This window comes from Diadema setosum, chromosome 7 (genome assembly GCF_964275005.1).
Source record: "Diadema setosum chromosome 7, eeDiaSeto1, whole genome shotgun sequence".
NCBI lineage: Eukaryota > Metazoa > Echinodermata > Echinoidea > Diadematoida > Diadematidae > Diadema > Diadema setosum.
This window is the reverse complement of record NC_092691.1, coordinates 26,480,714-26,500,875: the sequence shown is the minus strand read 5'-3', so window position 1 is coordinate 26,500,875 and position 20,162 is coordinate 26,480,714. Positions and strand designations below refer to the sequence as shown.

The 20,162-nt window shown below is 44.0% G+C and overlaps 1 protein-coding gene across 1 annotated transcript in view; it reads left to right on the top strand.

Annotated features, from left to right (window-relative positions):
* Nucleotides 1-238: 238 nt before the first annotated feature.
* Nucleotides 239-20,162, top strand: part of LOC140231144 (scavenger receptor cysteine-rich domain-containing protein DMBT1-like) — a 46,479-nt gene continuing 26,555 nt past the window's right edge. Inside the window, exons 1-8 of the mRNA XM_072311296.1 lie at nt 239-290; nt 2,979-3,302; nt 3,900-4,226; nt 5,094-5,450; nt 6,982-7,308; nt 9,597-9,914; nt 10,537-10,539; nt 19,635-20,103. Of these exons, the coding sequence (XP_072167397.1) occupies nt 239-290; nt 2,979-3,302; nt 3,900-4,226; nt 5,094-5,450; nt 6,982-7,308; nt 9,597-9,914; nt 10,537-10,539; nt 19,635-20,103 (2,177 nt within the window). The remainder of the gene's footprint in view (nt 291-2,978; nt 3,303-3,899; nt 4,227-5,093; nt 5,451-6,981; nt 7,309-9,596; nt 9,915-10,536; nt 10,540-19,634; nt 20,104-20,162) is intronic.

Genomic DNA, 20,162 nt, shown 5'->3' with positions numbered 1-20,162 from the left:
TTATTAATACACACCACCTTTGCTTGCAATTTTTGGACGTCAAATATCCAAAAGCGATTATAACGACAGTTTATGCCGTTTCAGTCGCCTGTAAGCCTGAGAATATTCTTGATCTCTCTATGGTATGGTGACGACAAAAGTCATAAAAACAAAACTTTGTTCTACGGGCCGATTTTACAGGCAGTCAACGGAGCCGTGTGCTGTCATGGCAAACTGCCAAGCTGTTACCGTACATATGATGAGAGTTTGTGTATTTTTCATCGTCCTAGGATATGCAGTCGCCCAATTAGGTGAGTACAGCGGGGGAAAGACTACTGACGTTTGCACGGTCTTCTTTCTTCTCCGCCGGGTTAAACCACCCCGATATGCTCGTTAAGGCTCTTTTCCTTCGTTCGACTGTAAATCTGTTAAAACGTGGAAAATAAGCAAGGAAAATGGGATTCCATCGGAATTCGAATCCGAGACCTCCGGATTGCTGGCCCGGTGCTCTACCGACTGAACTATAGAAAGCCCTAGTTCAGTGTTCGTCCCAGAAACCGTTAATTCTCAATGCTCGGATGGTCAGAAGCTATATGGCAGCGCACACACTTAAACCTGGCATAAACCGGAAGGATAATTCAACTTGGGGATAAATGCGAGGGATCACCGAAGTGATGCAGCTATATGAGTATGTAACATCGCAAACAGAAGGAAACTGACCAGAAATTAATGTTATTCATTAATGGAAAAATGAGCAAAGAAATTCGGAATCCATTGGGGTTCGAACCCGAGACCTCCGGATTGCCAGCCCGGTGCTCTACCGACTGAGCTATAGAAAGCCCTAGTACAGTATTCGCCAATTAAAACGTGTTAGGCTACTGTCACAAGCCCCAAAATCAGCCTGCTCGGCGACCACTCGGCGAGTCTTTAGCCAATTGCGGTCGGACACCGACCGGTACCCACCGATGACTGACCAGCCACCACTAAATTTTAGGGCATCGGTCGGTTGCCGCTGATGCCCCTGTCACAAGGATAAAGCAAACGCATGAGAAACGAATGTCGTGTCGTAAATGCAGCAAGCCCATAAAGATGATTATTGTTTTGTTTTCTGTGATAAGATCAGTTGGAAATAGGGTCATATATTGAAAAAAAAAAAGAATTTCGTTAAGTTAATTTGATCTTAAATCAACTTTTTCTGGTAAAGAGAATTTTACGTGACTCTAGCTGTCTTGCCGCACTGACTCCATGCCCCTCCCGTTGAGGACGGACTGATTTTGCTACAACATGCATTTCCCATAGACACCTGCCTGAGTATACTCGGGACTCGTCCTCAACGGGTTAGAAACGGTACCCCCAAATGGGATAAAGAAAACTGCCTGGAATAAATGTACATGCCTTCACCATTTTTAAAGAATTGACATTTTCTCTGTGTTTTGTGGCTTTAACGCCTCTTGAACATAAAGCAGAAATTACACCGTGACGCCTGCAATGTGCAACACGAATACGTAAATGTTGATTTTAATGGCTAATTTCTATGACATGGTCTTATAACTTTCTAGGATGATTTATTATTTTTGCATATTCTCCTCCTGTTTCCTCCATCTCTCCAAAGAATTTTCACGCACAGGTATCAAGTGTCACAGCCAATGATCAAATATTTATTTCTTCGTCTGGTGGAAAGCTGCACAGGCATGGAAAGACCAGCCTTTACCCTATAGGCTCAAAGTGCGGCTGAGCATATAAATGGGCTTCTTATTGGATCGTACTAGATTTAACACCTTGTGGACCAAATAGATACATATACACCTCTTGAACCAAACAGAATCTTAATTGTGGAATTTTTTCATTTCCTCAGAAGGATTTTGCTAATTAGAAGAGTTTACTGCACAGTACAACTAAAAATGAATACATTCCTGTAAAAAAAGCCCAATTTAAAAAACAAATGGATTTAGCACATCTTGGAAAGAAAGTATTCATATACATAACGGGACTCGACATAGCTATTTGTCCAGTATGGCTCCTTCAATTCAATTCAATTCAATTCAATTCATTTATTTCATTCTCATTTTCTTTCCAACAAAACATAACACGAGGTAAATCAGAAAATCCATCATAAGCATGTATACAGTACAAAGTGCGAAGGATTAACGATATACAACAAACTAATAGAGATGAGTCATGTATACATACGGGAAAATACAAAGTTATATTTTGAGGAGAAAAAAAGAGAACTGAGAGGTCCACTAAAAAGCAGTGCTTGTAGATTGTGAACCACTCAAGAATTTCTTCCAAAAATACAGTACTTCACATACAATTACAAATACATTACACACAACAACATGGCATAACTAAACTAAGGAGATACAATGGAACGGAATGGGACAAAAACAAAATTAGTGGAAGAAAGGGAAAGGAAGAAAGAGAGAGAGAGAGAAATGAGAGAGAAGGGGGGGGGGGGGAGGGAGGGAGAGGAAAGATAGAGAATGCCTACACATTGAACAAGAGAAACGGAAGAGAGAATTGATGAGGTGCTTCGAACAGCTGGTGACTGCACGCAGCTGTGTAGAAATTATGCAAATAACATGCCGTATTTCATTGCCTAGTAATGCCGTTTTTTCACTGCGTAATAATGAATTGAATAACCGATGATGACCCTCATGTTTGCTGTAACCTGTATAGGTAATGAAAATAAATATCTCAGCTAGAATTTAACAAAAAAAGATTTCAAATTACGCTTAAAAATGTATAACGATGAAGAATTTTTTATTTCAGGACCTAATGAATTCCAAAATTCGAGCCACTAGACAAAATTGTTTTTGCTCCGAGGAAAAAAAAAAGTGTATAATTACTTGTATAGTGGCCTAAGGTAAAAGCAAAGTAACAATCCATTCGAATCTATTCGAATCATAGTTATGATCTGGCCACTCAGTATCATCGCTAATCTGGAAGCCGGTATATAATATTAATTTAGATAAATAGACTGTTCGTTACATACACAGAAAATACAGTACGTCTGGTCGGCGGTACCAACATCTTCGAAGGACGAGTCGAGATCCTTCGCGGCTCCCAATGGGGTACCGTGTGCGATGACAACTGGGACTTGGACGACGCGCACGTGGTTTGCAGACAGCTCGGCTACGGGGACGCCATCGCTGCAGAGGGAAATGCCTACTTCGGCCCTGGGAGTGACAGCCAACCCATTCTCATGGACGGCGTGGCGTGCAGTGGGTCTGAGAGAATGTTGGCTGACTGTTACTTCTTCGGATGGGGGAACCACAATTGCGATCACAGAGAGGACTCAGGGGTGATGTGTTCTTACGCTGGTAATTTTTTACTAACTATTGATGTAGCAACTACCGGTAAACAATTATATATTCAAGGCAGGCTTCAGGGGTTCCTCTATGTTCAAATTAAGCTTCACTAATTAAATTAAATTATACAAATGTAATGCCAGAAGTGTCATTATTGTTGCAATTAAGGTAAGAAGTATTATCTAAATTTTTCTCTGACTGTCTTGGGGAATGGGGAAAGTGCTCTTTAATAATGAATGACAAAGAAGGGATAAAAGCAGTCAAACTGGCATTAAGGGTAAACAGTATTACTCATGTATCATTATCATTGTGAGAAATATATATATATATATATATATATACATATTTTAATATCTATTGTTGTGCAAAAATCATTTCCTTCAGAATGGTCTCATATTCAAGTAATGAGCAGTTCAATGTTTCCAGGTTAGCGTGCCTGGACAATGTTGGGGGGGGGGGGGGGGGTCGTTAATGGCCGGTTATTGTCAGGTTAGTGTTTGTTTTATTTATTCATTTTTTTTTTTGCAGGGTGTTGTGCGTGCGTGTGGGTGTGTGTGTGTGGTTGTTGTTGTTGCTGCTGATGTTGTCAGTGGTATTGTTATATTTCAGAGGATGGAACAGTCCACCTTGTTGATGGATCCGGCAGTCACGAAGGGCGTGTGGAAATCTTCCACAATTCGGAGTGGGGTACCGTTTGCGACGATTTCTGGGACTTGAATGACGCAAGTGTTGTATGCAGACAACTCGGCTACGAAGGCGCCCTCAGCTCAGAGAGTCAGGCATACTTCGGCAGCGGTCGAAACGACCAGACGATCTTCCTCGATAATGTGAACTGCTCCGGGAATGAAGAGGGGCTAAGTGAGTGCGGCAGTAATGGGTGGGGAAATCACAACTGTGGCCATGGCGAGGATGCAGGGGTGATATGCAGGCATGACGGTAAGCCAAATGGATGACTATCACTTTCCTTCCTTTCCTTTTAGCAACTTCATTCGCGGGCGGTAAGATCGTAGTGAAAAGTGTGAAAAACAACTTATGCTCTAAACAATATCAACGACTCCCGAAGTTCCAAAGACATTGTCCATTGTACATAGCGTTTCAGTGTCTTTCTGATCTGTAGGGTTGACGTGAATATGAAAGTTTAAAAGGCTAACGAGTAAGTCCTTTAAAAAGCCACACTCACCCCACAGATAGTCCTCGCACTGCAATGCAATCGAAGGGACTATATAACCCATCACCACTGCACTCAAGATGTCTAAAAATCACAATTCTCTTTGCACCACCACTCACAATATAGTTTCGCCAATATAAGTATGTCCTTCTTTATATTCGATTTTGTTCGTTGATTTTTATTATTATTACTTTTTTTTTGGGGGGGGGGGAAGGCTATTTCTCCATAATTTATCTTAATCCGTCCATTAATACTTACGCTAATAAATAATCCTCTGGAAACGTCTTTGTCGCACTAAAAATCCTTAAAAACGATAGTTTCCTATGTTCCTCACACTGTACGCGTTTTTTCATTCATTAAATCATTTATTTTCCATTTCCAATAGAAACATATAAATATTTTACAGAAATTGAATACATAGATTTCATGATAATACAAAATAAAGGATAAGTTTACAAAATATTTGCATGTATACGGAAATGCTGGAAATGGGGAGGAATGCTAAAAAGCAGTGTTTGTAGGGTGCATCCCCCCAACGTAATACAACAAATTATAATATGATTGATTGACTGATACAAATTATGCATAAAAAGTGGAAGAAACAAAAGAAATTTACCGTCGTGACCGTAATCCAGCTGAAAAGGGGGAACTCCGACTTGTTGGAGGAACGAAGTCGTCCAGAGGAGTACTTGAAATCTACAACGGGAATTCCTGGGGTAATATCTGTTACGATGGATGGACCTTCGACGACTCAAAGGTCGCATGCCGCCAACTAAGGTATCAGGAAGTGGACGGGTACACATACGGCTATTTGGGATCGGGACCGTTTTACTTATGGAACGTAAGCTGCTCAGGTAACGAAGATGAGCTTTCGGACTGCAGCAACGTCGTGTGGGGTAATTACAACCACTGCTCGTATGAAGTGGATATAGAATGCTCCTATACTGAAGTCGAGTCTACAACAGTTCAACCCTCGACCACTATCTCCAACGGTAAGCGAGCAATAACGTGCAATAGATTGTAATTGCGTTCTTTGAGAGACGATTTAGACTGAGGTTTACTCTTACCTACTTCAAGGGACTGTACAATACTGGTTGAGGTGGGGATTCATGTTTTTAACATTTCTAAGTGAGATAATGAGAAACCTCTTATAAAATATGAAAGAGCATGTAATTTTAAGAAGGATTCAACGTTTATTTGATGAAGATTGGTTTTCAAATTGGCGAGATATCCAAAAAAAAAATGATAATAATAAAAGGCGACAGGCCGCGCCTTTTACTAGGATCTCTTTGTTTCACCTTGTTTTTGGATATCTCAGCCATTTCAAAACCAATTTTCATCAAATAAACTTTTGATACCCTTTAGAATTGCATGCTCTTTGACATCTCATAGAGTGGTTTCTGAATATCTCGCAAAACGTTAAAACCTAATCCTCACCTCAACCAGAACTGTACACACCCTTTCAACTATATTTGAGACGCATTTGACATGCATTTTCCGTAAGAGAGTATATATGAGATAAGAAATAATAAAAAAGCAGTTACAACATCATAGAAAATCGGAGAAAAGGTTGGCTTGATGGATGAGGAGCCATATATCTAAAGCAACAGGCTTTGAGTATTTTGCTCATAGTGTCATAAATTGTATGCGCAGATAGGCAAATCTCTAGTTGTTGAAACTAGATATTGTATTTTATAGATTATCATAGATTTTCCAGGGCAATTTCATTGTTTTGTCATTGAATTTCATATAAGAAGCATTCATTTCCGTCCAATTGCTGAGGTATCAAAATACGTTTATTCAAAATCGTTTTTCTTCTTTCAAATTGACTAATTTGACAACCGATTTCGCAATCGCGCATTCTGTTTCATTGCATGCGCATACATTTTTCGGCAATGGTCATTCAACTTGTCGCCAGCTCTTTCCGAAAATTCAAATTCGGATATGGCCAAGAAAGCAAACCTGTACAATGTCCATCTATCCAGTGGAAAAAAAAAGTCCATTACTGGCACCGCGTATTAAATTGAATGTTAAAATCGTCTTCATGTGCATCACACAGTCATGATGATGCAAATTAGTATAAAAGACATGTAAGATGGAGATCAGAATGCTGTATGATGATAAAAGATGTCAAATGAAGATTTGTATACACATTAATTATGATGCTATTAATAAATATAAGATGTAATTTAGATATAAAGACAGCCATGAGATGAAATGATAAAATGAGGATTTTATATTGAGGCCCACATAACGCGTTTAGTAAAAAAAAAAATCTGGATGTTCAAACAAAAATAAATACTGATCATGCCGATGAAATATAAGATGAAAATTAAAAATCTCATTAAATGACTAGCTGGACATAATCATTCTTGCCTATTTACAAGTATACGTTTATTACGAAATTGAATGTTCAGTTGTGAAAATCGCGGGCTTAAAATCGATATTGGATATTGGATATTGCCCCAGAAATTATACAAGTGGTCCTCATATTCATTGATATTTTACCCGAACATCAAACAGCGGAAGAAGGCGATCTTCGTCTTGCTGGCAGCAGTTCGCCTGGCCGCGGACGAGTTGAGATCTACCACAACAACGAATGGGGTACTGTGTGCAACGACGGATGGGGTCCAGAAGAGGCACGAGTAGTTTGTAGACAACTCGGCTATGAAGGTGTTTCCCACTACAGCGAGACATTCGAGGCCGGAACAGGCCCTATCCATTTAGATGACGTCAGCTGTGTGGGCACTGAATCTCGTCTGTCGTACTGTTCCCACCGTGAGCCCTGGGGCTCGAACAACTGTGGGCACCACGAAGATGTCGGTGTGCGTTGCAACACATACGATTCTGGTGAGCATAGACGTGAGGTCCACTTGTTCAAACTGTCCTGTAAGTGTCTTATTGGACAAGAAGGGGTGAAAAGTTAATGTAACTCACCCCGGCACCTTTTTAAGGACAAGAAGGCGAGAAGGTATCTTCTTATGAATCGCCCAGAAGAGGCATTGTTTAGGCAGGAAAGGAACCTTGGCCCCGTGATAAATTTTCATGAGTCTCCTCAGTCGATTTCTGAGAACCCGTCTCCATTCTTCAAGCATTTAAAACTAGCAAAATAAATGCAAAAATTAGTGCATGTATGTGTGTGTACACACATGTTTGTGTGAGGGATACTGGCTATTTTCATTCACGCATTTGGTGCTTATCTTATAATACCAAGGAACTTTTTATGACATATTTTCTTAACACTTCTTTGTCTTGCTTTGTATTTATAGGCCTACCTGTGGGAGCCAATAAAACTAAAAAGTAATTCTTTATTTCAGATAAAGTGTTTCGATACTGTTTTATCAATAGGAAATAAATGAATAAACAAACAAATGATAACACATGTATGGTCCCCAATGTATATCCAATCTAACATGTTTCCCTACTGTTTTATCAATACTGAATAAATGAATAAACAAAGAAATGAAAATACATTCTTAATCTTCTTAATAACAACTCTCCATCACCCTCTTCATTTTAAAAGTATTAAAGGGCCCCTAAAATGCAAATGCATGTTGATTTGTGTTGATTTATGATACCCGCAACATCATTTTTGCGGTGAAACGAATATCTAGAAACATTCCATATATTTTTAACGATTTTTTTCTTCTATTTTTCTTCAGATTACTTGGAAACGCCCCCCCCCCAAAAAAAAAAAATCCGTCCAAACCAATATTCCTGTTGTGACCTCATCTATCAATCATTGCTAAAGAAATATGTTTAACAAGAGACACTGGAATGCACCTTCCCCTCGACTCAGCATAACTTGCATTTTTCCTCGCCATGTCTTTTGTTTGTCACATTAATATCACAGAAACATGCAAGTTATGCTGAGTCGAGGGGAAGGTGCATTCCAATGTCTTTTGTTAAACATATCAGTACTTTAGCAATGATTGACATATGAGGTCACAACAGGAATACTGGTTTGGACGGATTTTTTTTTTTTTTTTGGGGGGGGGGGCGTTCCCAAGTAATGTGAAGAAAAATAGAAGGAAAAATCATAAAATATATCGAATGTTTCTAGATATTCGTTTCATAAATCAACACAAATCAACATGCATTCGTATTTCAGGGGCCCTTTAAAAAGGTGCTTTATTGTATCTTGAACCCGTCCCTCATCGATTCCTGAAAAAATAAGAAATGGCACGGTGTAGAAATGTCAGAGTTACAGCGCCAATGCCATTTAAACTTTGTCATTCTTTCTTATAATCACATTTGCCATTCCTGTTTCTACCCCAGGGAGATTTACCTTGACCAAGGAGGTTCGAGAAATGGAGTCACAACAGTCTTATTCGCTTTGATCCCATGCTCGAAGCCGCCACTCAAAAACATGTGAAGTATGTGTCAAACTGGAGCTGTCTCACAGATTGACGAGTCATGTGGCATGACTCGTCAATCTCAATGGAAGATATGTCTTTATGATAGTAATTACTTTTCGCTATCCCTACTTACAAACGATGGGCGGTAGACAATGTAAAGGCACGGGGGTGCTCGAAGAGAGATTGCTCAAATATTGCTGAAATAGATATCAAAATTACTAGACTGTACGTGTCTGTACGCTAATTTGACATATTAATTTATAAGAACTATACTTGAAGATGATACCATATTAGTTTCATTTTGCGGAAATAAGGAGAAAAGTGATAAAACTGGCTTTCCATGAGGGTAAAATTTCAAACACTTTCACAAAATACAGCTCAGATTTATACTTTTGCACATATTTTCGAACGGAATTGACTTTTGTTTTATATGCTTTATAATTAGGTGAAATTTCATTGCATTTGATATATAAACGAGCAGCATATACCCGATATTATGTTTTAGGGTTAAAAATGAATCTTCAGATTGCTCAGAAAGATGGCGGCTTCAAACATCGAACATCAAAGGCACAAATGCACCTGTGGAATTCTTTTGTCCATCCATAGAAAACTGACAGCTGATTGAATAATTATAGTCAGTTGTAACTCCATCTCTCGAACCTCCTTGCCTTGACATTGCGCCTCTGACATTTCGCTCCTGTTTTGTGCGGTAAGACTTGTTTTAAATTTTACTTCTGGTCATAACTTGCATTTCCCCTACGAATAATTTCGTCACCATAGCCTACGAGGGCGACGTCCGTCTCGTTGATGGAAGTGCATGGGACCGTGGTCGAGTGGAGATCTATCATAACAACGAGTGGGGCACGGTGTGCGATGACGGCTGGGGTGGACAGGAGGCAGAGGTCGTCTGTCGCCAACTTGGTTACTCCAGCGTCGTCTTTGCTGTCCAGTACTTCGAACAAGGGAGAGGGCCTATCCACCTTGATGATGTGTCTTGCGACGGATACGAGTGGTCACTGTCGTCGTGTTACCACAGGCCTTGGGGAGAAAACAACTGCGACCACAGTGAGGACATCGGAGTCCATTGCTCGTTAAGTGGTACGAACCCCTTGCTTTGCAAGCATTATTCAGGGCTGCCTTTTCAGCACAATTGGTAACCTTCGTGTTTTTTCCCTCTGCCAAATAATCCCCGGATTAACAACTTATTACATTAGTGGTTTCACTATTGGTTAGCCCGACCAGACGCCGTGGGCAGCACGCGACTTATGAACACCGACAGGGCAGTGTATAGTTAACTATCGGTGAAAGTTGATTGTAGAGTCTTTCCTATATCTTTTGGACACCATTTCTCCACACAATAATGAGCCATTACAAACACATTCACTTTTTTTTTTATAACGGATATCAAATAAAAGCGTAGTAAAATTTGTTGACAGACGTGTATGGTATTGTAACAAAGTGGTGTCATGATAGTGCGTGTACGCACGTTCTCTTAGATGATATAGGTACGGACGGGGCGTGCGTTTACAGCACGTAGTGTAACAAAGTGGTGTCATGATAGTGCGTGTACGCACGTTCTCTTAGATGATATAGGTACGGACGGGGCGTGCGTTTACAGCACGCAGTATGAATAAGAGTCTGTACGGCAACTGACAAAAGGGAGTTGCGTTCTAGCCACGGCCGGGTAAGGACAGTGTTTGGGTCGTCCGTATACAAGCAGTTGGTGAGATTGCGAAGGGCCGAGGGCCACCCCGCGAGATACTTTCCGATGTGTTATTCGCCCCTCTCCGAAAATAAAGGCAAGTAAAGTGCTTGTGACATATACAATTCAATCACCGGTGTGTTTATTTGTGATATATTTTACGTACGAATGCGGTGATGTATGAGAGGGAGTTGAGTTCTTCAAGTATGCCAAGACAGGAGAGTCCCGACCTCGATCACAACGGTCCCGGTTGTGTTACATTTGGTGGCAGCGGTGGGATCTGTCAGGCATATTGAGGGATTTTGATTGTATTAGTTCATATCTTTTGCAAGATTTTCCGATCTTACTCAAATTTCGTTATTCACTTCATTTACACGACGCCTAAAGGCGCTGTCACCGACGTGTGCAATCTATTGCGTTAACTACAAGTCGCCGTAAAGCCTAGTCACCTACGTAGTAGGCAAAGGTGTCTTCACCTCTACGTTGCATTAGACACCTCTTCACCTACTCACCACCTGCAGGCGCCTCTTCACCTACACACCACCTGCAGGCGCCTCTTCACCTACACAACACCTGCAGGCGCCTCTTCACCTACACATCACCTGCAGGCGCCTATTTACCTACACGTCACCTGCAGGCGCCTCTTCACCTGTACACGCCACCTGCAGGCGCTACACCTTCACCAACACGTCACCTGCAGGCGCCACTTCATCTACATGTCACCTGCAGGCGCTACAGCTGTGCCTACACGTCACCTTCGGGCGCTATAAATTCATCCATAGACGTCCAGGGCAGGAGTTAACTCTACCTACAGGGCACCCTTAGGCTCACAGGTGCCTTTGGTACTCCATCGTCTTCAGGTGTCATCATCTCATCGCTTGTATACGAGCATTCCAGTTTCATTCCAGTTTCGTCAGGTTGCTTCACTACATTTTTTGCAGGCGGTTGTACTTCTACAGCAAGTAAAGCAAAGCCGTTGACAATGGCGGAAAATTCAGCTCTAGACCCTCAAGAAGAACTTGACATGCTGGCAGCAGAAGTCCAGCGAGGTGATGAAGAATTGCAACACTCTCGAGATAAGAATCAACTGCTGCTGGAACAAAATCGTCTCCTACGTGAAAAGCTGGAACGATTGGAAATGGAGCAATCAACCGTCGAATTTCCGAGGGTACGTGAACGAGAACGGACACCTACTGCGAGCATATTTGACGACGGTGTCCTAGCGGACGAGAGACCTATCTCTCCGATGTTTGAACAGCACCGAGGACCTCCCGTTTCTTCTCGCGGTTGGGAAAAGACATCGACAGGTTTAAGGATGCCGACACATAGCAGACGACCGCAACCACGTCAAGCAGACAAACCTCACCACATGGAAAGACAGGTTTCTGATGCGACAAGAGTAGTTGCACAAGAAAGAAAACTTGACGAACCACACTTCGCACACACAACACCTTCAAAACCTAATATCATTCCGGACAGGTTCGATGGGAAAACTCCTTGGAATGAATATATCGGCCATTTTGAAGCATGTCGAATGGCAAATGCTTGGGATGATGCCCAGGCGAAAGTATTCTTGGTTGCCAGCCTTAGGGGGCCTGCCCTGAAAACCCTCGGCGGGAAGATAAGTGAAACATCAGGCTTTTCATATCACGAACTGGTGGGCCTTCTAGAAAAGCGTTTCGGTCCCGGACAGCTAGCCGAGAACTATCTACTTGAACTCCGATACCGCCGTCAAGGGCCAAGAGAGACAATTCAGGAGTTGGGCCAAGCGGTAAGAGAATTGTCCATGCTCGCCTATCCTGAATTACCGGAGGAAGCACAGGATCGTCTTGCGAGAACCCACTTTACGGAAGCAATCGAGGATCAGTCTGTCAGAGAGGGAGTCTTCCGTTCCAAGCCTACTTCGCTGGACGAAGCCATTCAGGCTGCACTGGCGACCGACAATTTCTACAGATTGGAGGAACAGAGGAGTGGAAGGAGATATAAACAATCCAGAGTCCTGGAAAGGAACTCAATGACAGAGATAGACGAGCTGAGACAGGAACTGAAGTGGATCAGAGAAAGACTAGAGTCCAAACCACAAGCAAACAGGGGGTGGACAGGACAGCCGGGATGGAGCACACCAAGAACAGATCGGAGGTGCTTTAAGTGCCATGAGAAAGGGCATTTCCAACGAGACTGCCCGCAAAAGACAGGAAACAAGTTGAAGGAAGAACAGGTCAAAAATTCGGGAAACGAGGATCAGCCGACTCAGAGGCCCGAGAGGAGGCTGGATCAGAATTAGGGGCCAACAAATACCGTGACACAATGAATGAGTTGCCAACAGTACCAGAGATACAGCCAACTGTTCGAACACGACCCGACGTGGCTCGCAGTGGCCTTTTCGTTGAAGTGGAAGTACGGGGTATCAAGACAATGCTACTGGTAGACACTGGTGCTACCGACACGATATTGTCGTCCACGCTGTATCACCGTATTCCTAGAGTAAAAAGGCCACATTTGAATACCAACATCTCAGGAGTTAGGAACGCAGATGGTAGTGAGCTTTCAACACTAGGAAGTGGTTGGATCGAACTTCGAATAGGGGCTTGTATCTCGTCATTGCAAGTTGTTTTCGGTAACACTGGCCAAATCGATGGAATACTCGGTATGGACTTCCTCCTACAAAACCAGGCAAGTTTAGATTTGAAGTCCAAGGAATTGAACCTGAAGGGCGAGAGAATCAGATGCACCAACGGACAAGGAACATCGTTCTGTGCAAGGGTAGTAGTTGGGGAAACTACCAGAATACCTGCTGGACACGAGGCACTAATTTCAGGTCACGTGAGATCTAGCAAGGTCAGGACAGGCCTTGGTCTGATTGAGCCTGCGCACAATGAACTAGCTCGGAAAGGAATATTAGTGGCACGTGTACTAGTTGAGGCCGAAGATACGACCCTGCCTATCCGAGTCTACAACCCAAGTAACAAAGAATGCGTTGTTAAGCGGGGTACCCTTGCTGGATTCGTCACTCCTGTTACTGATGTTGAAGAGAAACAGACACAACCTACAGATGCCGGAATGATTGAAGGGGTGCCTGATCATCTAAAAGACCTCTACGAACGGGCCAAACAAGGAGTCGAAGGAACACACCACAAAGATATCGCAAAACTCCTATGTGAATATCAGGATGTGTTTGCAAAATCTGACGTAGACATCGGGCGCACGAACAGAGTGCGACATGGAATTAACACAGGGGATCACCCACCTCTCAAGGAACGCCCCAGAAGATTTCCTCCAAAGGAACAAGATGAAATCGATCGTCAAATCAAACAATTGCTAGACACTGGCATGATCGAGCCTTCTGATAGCCCGTGGGCTTCCAATGTTGTATTGGTGAATAAGAAGGATGGCACGAAAAGGTTTTGCATTGACTACCGGCGTCTAAACAAGATCACGATCAAAGATGCATATCCCATTCCAAGAATAGACGATTCGTTGGATGCCCTTGGAGGATCGAAATGGTTTTCAACCCTCGATCTTGCCTCGGGCTACTGGCAGGTCGAGCTTGACGATGACGCGAAGAAAAAGTCGGCATTCGTTGTGAGAGGAGGTCTGTATTGTTGGAACGTAATGCCCTTTGGCCTTGCGAATGCGCCCTCCACTTTCGAAAGGTTGATGGAGCGTGTCTTGTCCGGGCTACACTGGGATCTTCTCTTGGTCTATTTGGACGATATCATCGTATATGCCAAGACCGTCGAAGAGGAACTACATCGTTTGGCGACAGTCTTCCAGCGCTTGAGAGAGTCCGGTCTAAAACTCAAGGCAAAAAAGTGTCACTTGTTCAAGGAAAGTGTCCTTTACCTAGGTCACATCGTTTCAGCCCAAGGAATAGCCACGGACCCAGAGAAGGTCAGAGCGGTTAAAGAATGGCCAACCCCCACTACTGTGAAGGAAGTTCAAAGTTTTTTGGGGCTTGCGTCATATTACCGCCGATTCATCGCAGGATTCTCCAACATCGCTCGCCCTCTACACAGACTGACCGAGAAAGGTCAACCATTTACATGGACCGAAGCTTGCGAGGCTGCTTTCACAGAGTTGAAAGCACGATTACAAGAGGCGCCAATTTTGGCGTACCCAATTCCTGACTGTGAGTACATCTTAGACACTGACGCTAGTAACGAGGGCATAGGAGCCGTGCTTTCGCAGGTGATCGATGGGAAGGAAAGAGTCATTTCCTATGCTAGCAGGGCCCTTAACAAAGCCGAGAAGAACTATTGTACAACCCGCAAGGAATTACTGGCTGTCGTTGTCTTCCTGAAACAGTTCCGGCCGTATGTTTATGGCCAACGGACGACAATCAGGACGGACCATGGAGCTCTCACCTGGCTTCTGAACTTCCGAGATGTCCAAGGCCAGATGGCTAGATGGCTCCAAGTCATCTCGGAGTATGACCTTGACATTGTGCATCGTGCGGGGAGGTCACATGCGAACGCTGACAGTCTTTCCAGGCGACCGTGCAGGGATTGTACACAGTGCGATAACATCAAAGGAGATTGTCCTCAGCCAAACACAAAACATAGGGAGAGCCCGGTACCATACTCAGAATTCCACCAGCAGGTAAAGGCAGTCCACGTGGAGCCCTCCATCACACTCTCTGATTTCAGAGAAGCACAACTTGCTGACGACACGATCAGATGGGTAGTCGAGTGTAAAGAAAAGGAGGGTGTCCGGCCAGACTGGTCCAATGTAGAATCGCAATCAAACATCGCAAAGTCATACTGGCGTATGTGGGACCAATTGGGAATGATACGAGGCGTCCTCCATCGACGTTGGGAATCCGACAGTGGAGATGTCATACAGTGGAAGATTATTCTTCCAGAGAAGTACCGGAAGCAGGTAGTGGCGGAACTGCATGCCGGTCATACAGGAGGGCACTTGGGGTCTAAGAAAACAATTGCAAAAGTTCGCCTGAGGTATCACTGGCCAAAAATGGATGCAGACGTAAGATCAATCATTCGTATGTGCAACACATGTGCCAGCAAGAAGTCTCCTGTCAGAACAAGACGCGCACCTCTACAACAACGATCAGTCGGGATGCCCATGGAACGTGTTGCCTTGGACGTCGTTGGTCCCTTTCCAGAAACAGAGAGAGGCAACAAATATCTGCTAGTTGTAGGGGACTACTTCACAAAATGGGTAGAGGTATATCCCATCCCGGATCAAACGGCTAAGACAGTGGCTGAGAAATTTGTCCATGAATTTGTATGCAGATTCGGAGTGCCGCAGGTATTGCACTCAGACCAAGGACGAAATTTCGAATCTCAAGTGTTTGCAGAGATGTGCTCTATCCTGGGAATCGACAAAACTCGCACAACGCCCTACAACCCGAAATCTGACGGGTTCATAGAAAGGTTTAACCGTACACTCGTATCAATGGTGTCCATGATGATCGACCCGACCAGAAAGCAGCGTGACTGGGACGAACAAGTTCCCCTGGCCGTATTTGGCTATCGATCCTCACCCCAGGAATCAACAGGAGAGTCACCAAATATGTTGATGTTAGGTCGTGAGGTACATCTCCCCATTGATCTTACTACGGAAGCGACCAGAGTAGACGAAGAAATTGACCCCGAAATGAAGTCGGACTATGCGTACGAGCTGAGAAAGAAGATGAGAACAGCACATCAAAGAGCTAGAGTGAATTTAGCTAAAGCAGCTAGACACCAGAAACGGACATATGACAAGACAGCAGAAAAGGATGGCTTACAAGTAGGGAAATTCGTGTGGTACTTCAACCCCGCAAAGACAAAGGGATTGTCTCCGAAACTACAGCGAAGATGGAAAGGGCCATATCTCGTGACACATAAGCTCTCCGACGTCGTGTACAGACTTCAAATGAAACCCAATGGCAAAATGGTAGTTGTTCACTCAGACCGGTTGAAGCCTTATCAAGGGGGACCGTTAGAATCCTGGATCGAAGAGCCGGAAGTAGAAACAAGCTACCTTCCCGGCGAGAAGGATGAGACAGAGGAAGAGATCAGAGAGGATATTCCGACGTCACCAGACGCCGAATTGGAAACGATACCCCCTGACCAAGAATCCGAACCGAATATCCCCACCCCAGCGCCTAGGCGAATGCCTATCCCGGCACCACGTCGAAACCCTCCAAGGCAGAGGATGGCCCCAAAACGATTGGGTTTTTGAAATGTGATGAATAAATGCGATGTTTGTGTTCCTTTTAGCTTACAAGTATAATACGTAGGTTGGGTTTTTTAATTGAAGGAACCAGCCTTGGTCCTTTCTTTCTGTTTTGATGCAGGTTCCCACGTTTCACTATGGGTGGAAACTTCAAGTGTTACACGTGCCAACAGTACTTCGGCCACCACCGAAGTCTCCAGAGACACATCGAAAGTCAGCATAGGCATCCGAGGCGTTTTGAGTGCCGCGAATGCAACCGAAGCTATGGAAGGATCGACAACCTCCGCGCCCATGAAAAGACACATCGCGACGTGCTAGCAGAGAAGAGTCCAACGGGTAGAGGGAGGAGCCCCCATAGGAAAAGTCCCCATAGGAGGACCCCCAGAAGCCGGAGTCCGCGGAGGAGAAGCAGCCCACTGCAGAAGACTCGCGAGACTGGGGAGCAGAAGAGACTGGGTCGGTCTACAGCGACCCCAAAGCCAACACGGGAGGAGTCAGGCACGAGGGAGCGGCCCTCGAACGTCGACCAAACCGGAGATGCCGGCCCGGATGACGGATGTGGAGACCAGCTTGTGATCGGAGTGTCGCCCATTACCCGGCAGTATGTTGAAGAGGGGGGCAAAACACCTCTCTCTGGCAAGGCAAGGGGAATGTGGGCGCAACGAGAGGCGGAACAACGGGCGGCGGATAGCACATCCGAGGATGCCACGGAGTCAGATGGCCCCGGCGATGTGCTTCCTGTGCTCCAAACTGACATCAGACGTGTCCAACTCGGGAAAGACATCGGGAGCCTTGAGGCGCATCACATGTTGATGGGACTGCCTGTTAGAGTAAGGGAGAACAGTACCTACACATGGTACGGCGCCCAGGGCATGAAAGTATTCCAGGAGGAAAAGGAGAGGGAGTACAGGATGGTTATGCACAACTCCGCTGAAGGCAACCGGCAAACCAGTGGCACCACCAAACTTCACAAAGTCCATCGGGGGGAAATAGATGTGCCACTCACCACAGACGACCTGGAAGAAGAATGCAAAGGGAGGGTGAAAAGCATCAAACAAACAGTGAAGAGGGAGACCTTTCAGGAGGGAATCCTCGTCTGCCAAGAGGAAACCATCACGGACTTCGAAGTGGACCTGGAGGCCAGATTCCTGACAAAGGACTGCCATTAAGTTCAGCGTGTTATGAATTTGAAAAGCTGTAGCTAATTTTACTCAACCTTATGATTTGTGAATAGAGAACACAAGAGCCTGTTCGGAGTAGCGAAATCGAGAATAAAGTACATGTATGTTCCAATTTGTGTATTTTCTCGGCCAAAGTGAGACAATATAACATGTTCTATCATGACAGTATAGCAATGATAAGGATTAAGTCGTGAGATCAGATACAAGGAAAGTTGAAAACGTTGATTATTTGTAACTGCAATGTTTATGCTGGCTAAGTATTGGAGGTCAGAGAGTTATGTCTTAAGATACCCTCTATCACAGGATATTACAGGTCTGAAGGAAAGGGTTGTAATTGAAGAGTGTTTTTTTTTTTAGCTTTTTGAGTTAGAGTACTGATTAAAAAAAAAACAAGGGATAAGTAATTATTAACTGTTAATGAGTATGCATTCCATGTAATATGACTCTCAAGGAAAGAAGTACATTCCTGTGTAGTGGTTTTCTTGTTCATTGCAGTTTGGCGTAAGATGGAAATTGTTGATAGAGTAGGAAGTTATAAACTCCATCTTGTTTCTTTAGCTTTAAAAGCTGACTTCTTATTTGAATATGCGGCTTTACACTGAGTCATTACCAAATTTTGCCACAGGTATGAAAGCCATATATCAGGTGGTGGTTTTGATGTTTGTTATGTTTTGCACTTAGTAAGATAAGTGATGTGTATAGGCTTACTCAGTGTGTTGTTCCATTAATGAATGACTGTTAAAGAGCGAGTTGGTTTTGAAGAAAGAATAACATCTTGTTTAAGAGGAAGTTATGAATTATGTATAGTTATACAGAAAGAAGCCAGATATACTAGAAGGCTGTCAGATAAAAGTTGTTTCATTGACAGGAAAGTAGTTTCATACCATCGTTTCTGTTATCGTTGTTATTTCACCGTCAGAGGACTGACTTGTTTTAGAGGGGGGTAGTGTAACAAAGTGGTGTCATGATAGTGCGTGTACGCACGTTCTCTTAGATGATATAGGTACGGACGGGGCGTGCGTTTACAGCACGTAGTGTAACAAAGTGGTGTCATGATAGTGCGTGTACGCACGTTCTCTTAGATGATATAGGTACGGACGGGGCGTGCGTTTACAGCACGCAGTATGAATAAGAGTCTGTACGGCAACTGACAAAAGGGAGTTGCGTTCTAGCCACGGCCGGGTAAGGACAGTGTTTGGGTCGTCCGTATACAAGCAGTTGGTGAGATTGCGAAGGGCCGAGGGCCACCCCGCGAGATACTTTCCGATGTGTTATTCGCCCCTCTCCGAAAATAAAGGCAAGTAAAGTGCTTGTGACATATACAATTCAATCACCGGTGTGTTTATTTGTGATATATTTTACGTACGAATGCGGTGATGTATGAGAGGGAGTTGAGTTCTTCAAGTATGCCAAGACAGGAGAGTCCCGACCTCGATCACAACGGTCCCGGTTGTGTTACAGTATTTTCGGTATTATATCAACTGGTTTTCATATTTTCATTTTCAAGCATCAATGTCTTCATCATTTGCGATTTTACCCTTATGATAATGAACTTCATGAGTTCTGATTTATTCATATGCCAAGATACTAGTATCTTTTTTCTGTTTCAATATTTACAAATTCAGATCCACCTTACGAAGGCTTAAAAGGGAACACTGCGAAAACATACCATGATATTTATAATGGCCACCTCTATGAGTATCGATTTATTCATGTAAAGCTAGCTATCTCCTGTTTTATCGTTGCTATGTGCAGATCCATCTTACGGAGAAGCAGAAGGCATGGCTGGATGGCTGATTGGGGTTATCGTTGTGTGTTCAGTCTTTGGCTTCACCATCATCCTCACTATCATCGGAACTGTGTGCTCGGCATCCAGCCAGAAGCGTCGACGTCAGTCACCAACCGTGTTTTCCGTCAGCGGGAATCCCACCGCTGCCACCGACACGGCAGCTGCCCGCGGTGGCGGTGGAAACTACCCAAGGCAAGACGCACCTCCCTACTCAGCACCGCCACCCAGTTATGCCGCAGTCATGTCCGCGCCGAGCAGCAACGGTGTGGAGGGTCCTCAGAGGTTCCTGTACGTGCCGTACCCACACAGTCAACCATCTTCACCGGCAGTGACAGGTCCTTCCCCTGTAGATTGTGGTCCTGCTAGCAATGCTGCTGCTGCTCCATCCAATGGTACCGTCAGTTCACCGACCAGTCCTAAGGGCAATACTCCACAGTAATGCCTGGGACATTCAATTTGGGGCGAATGCAAATGACCAACGACATCAACATTCA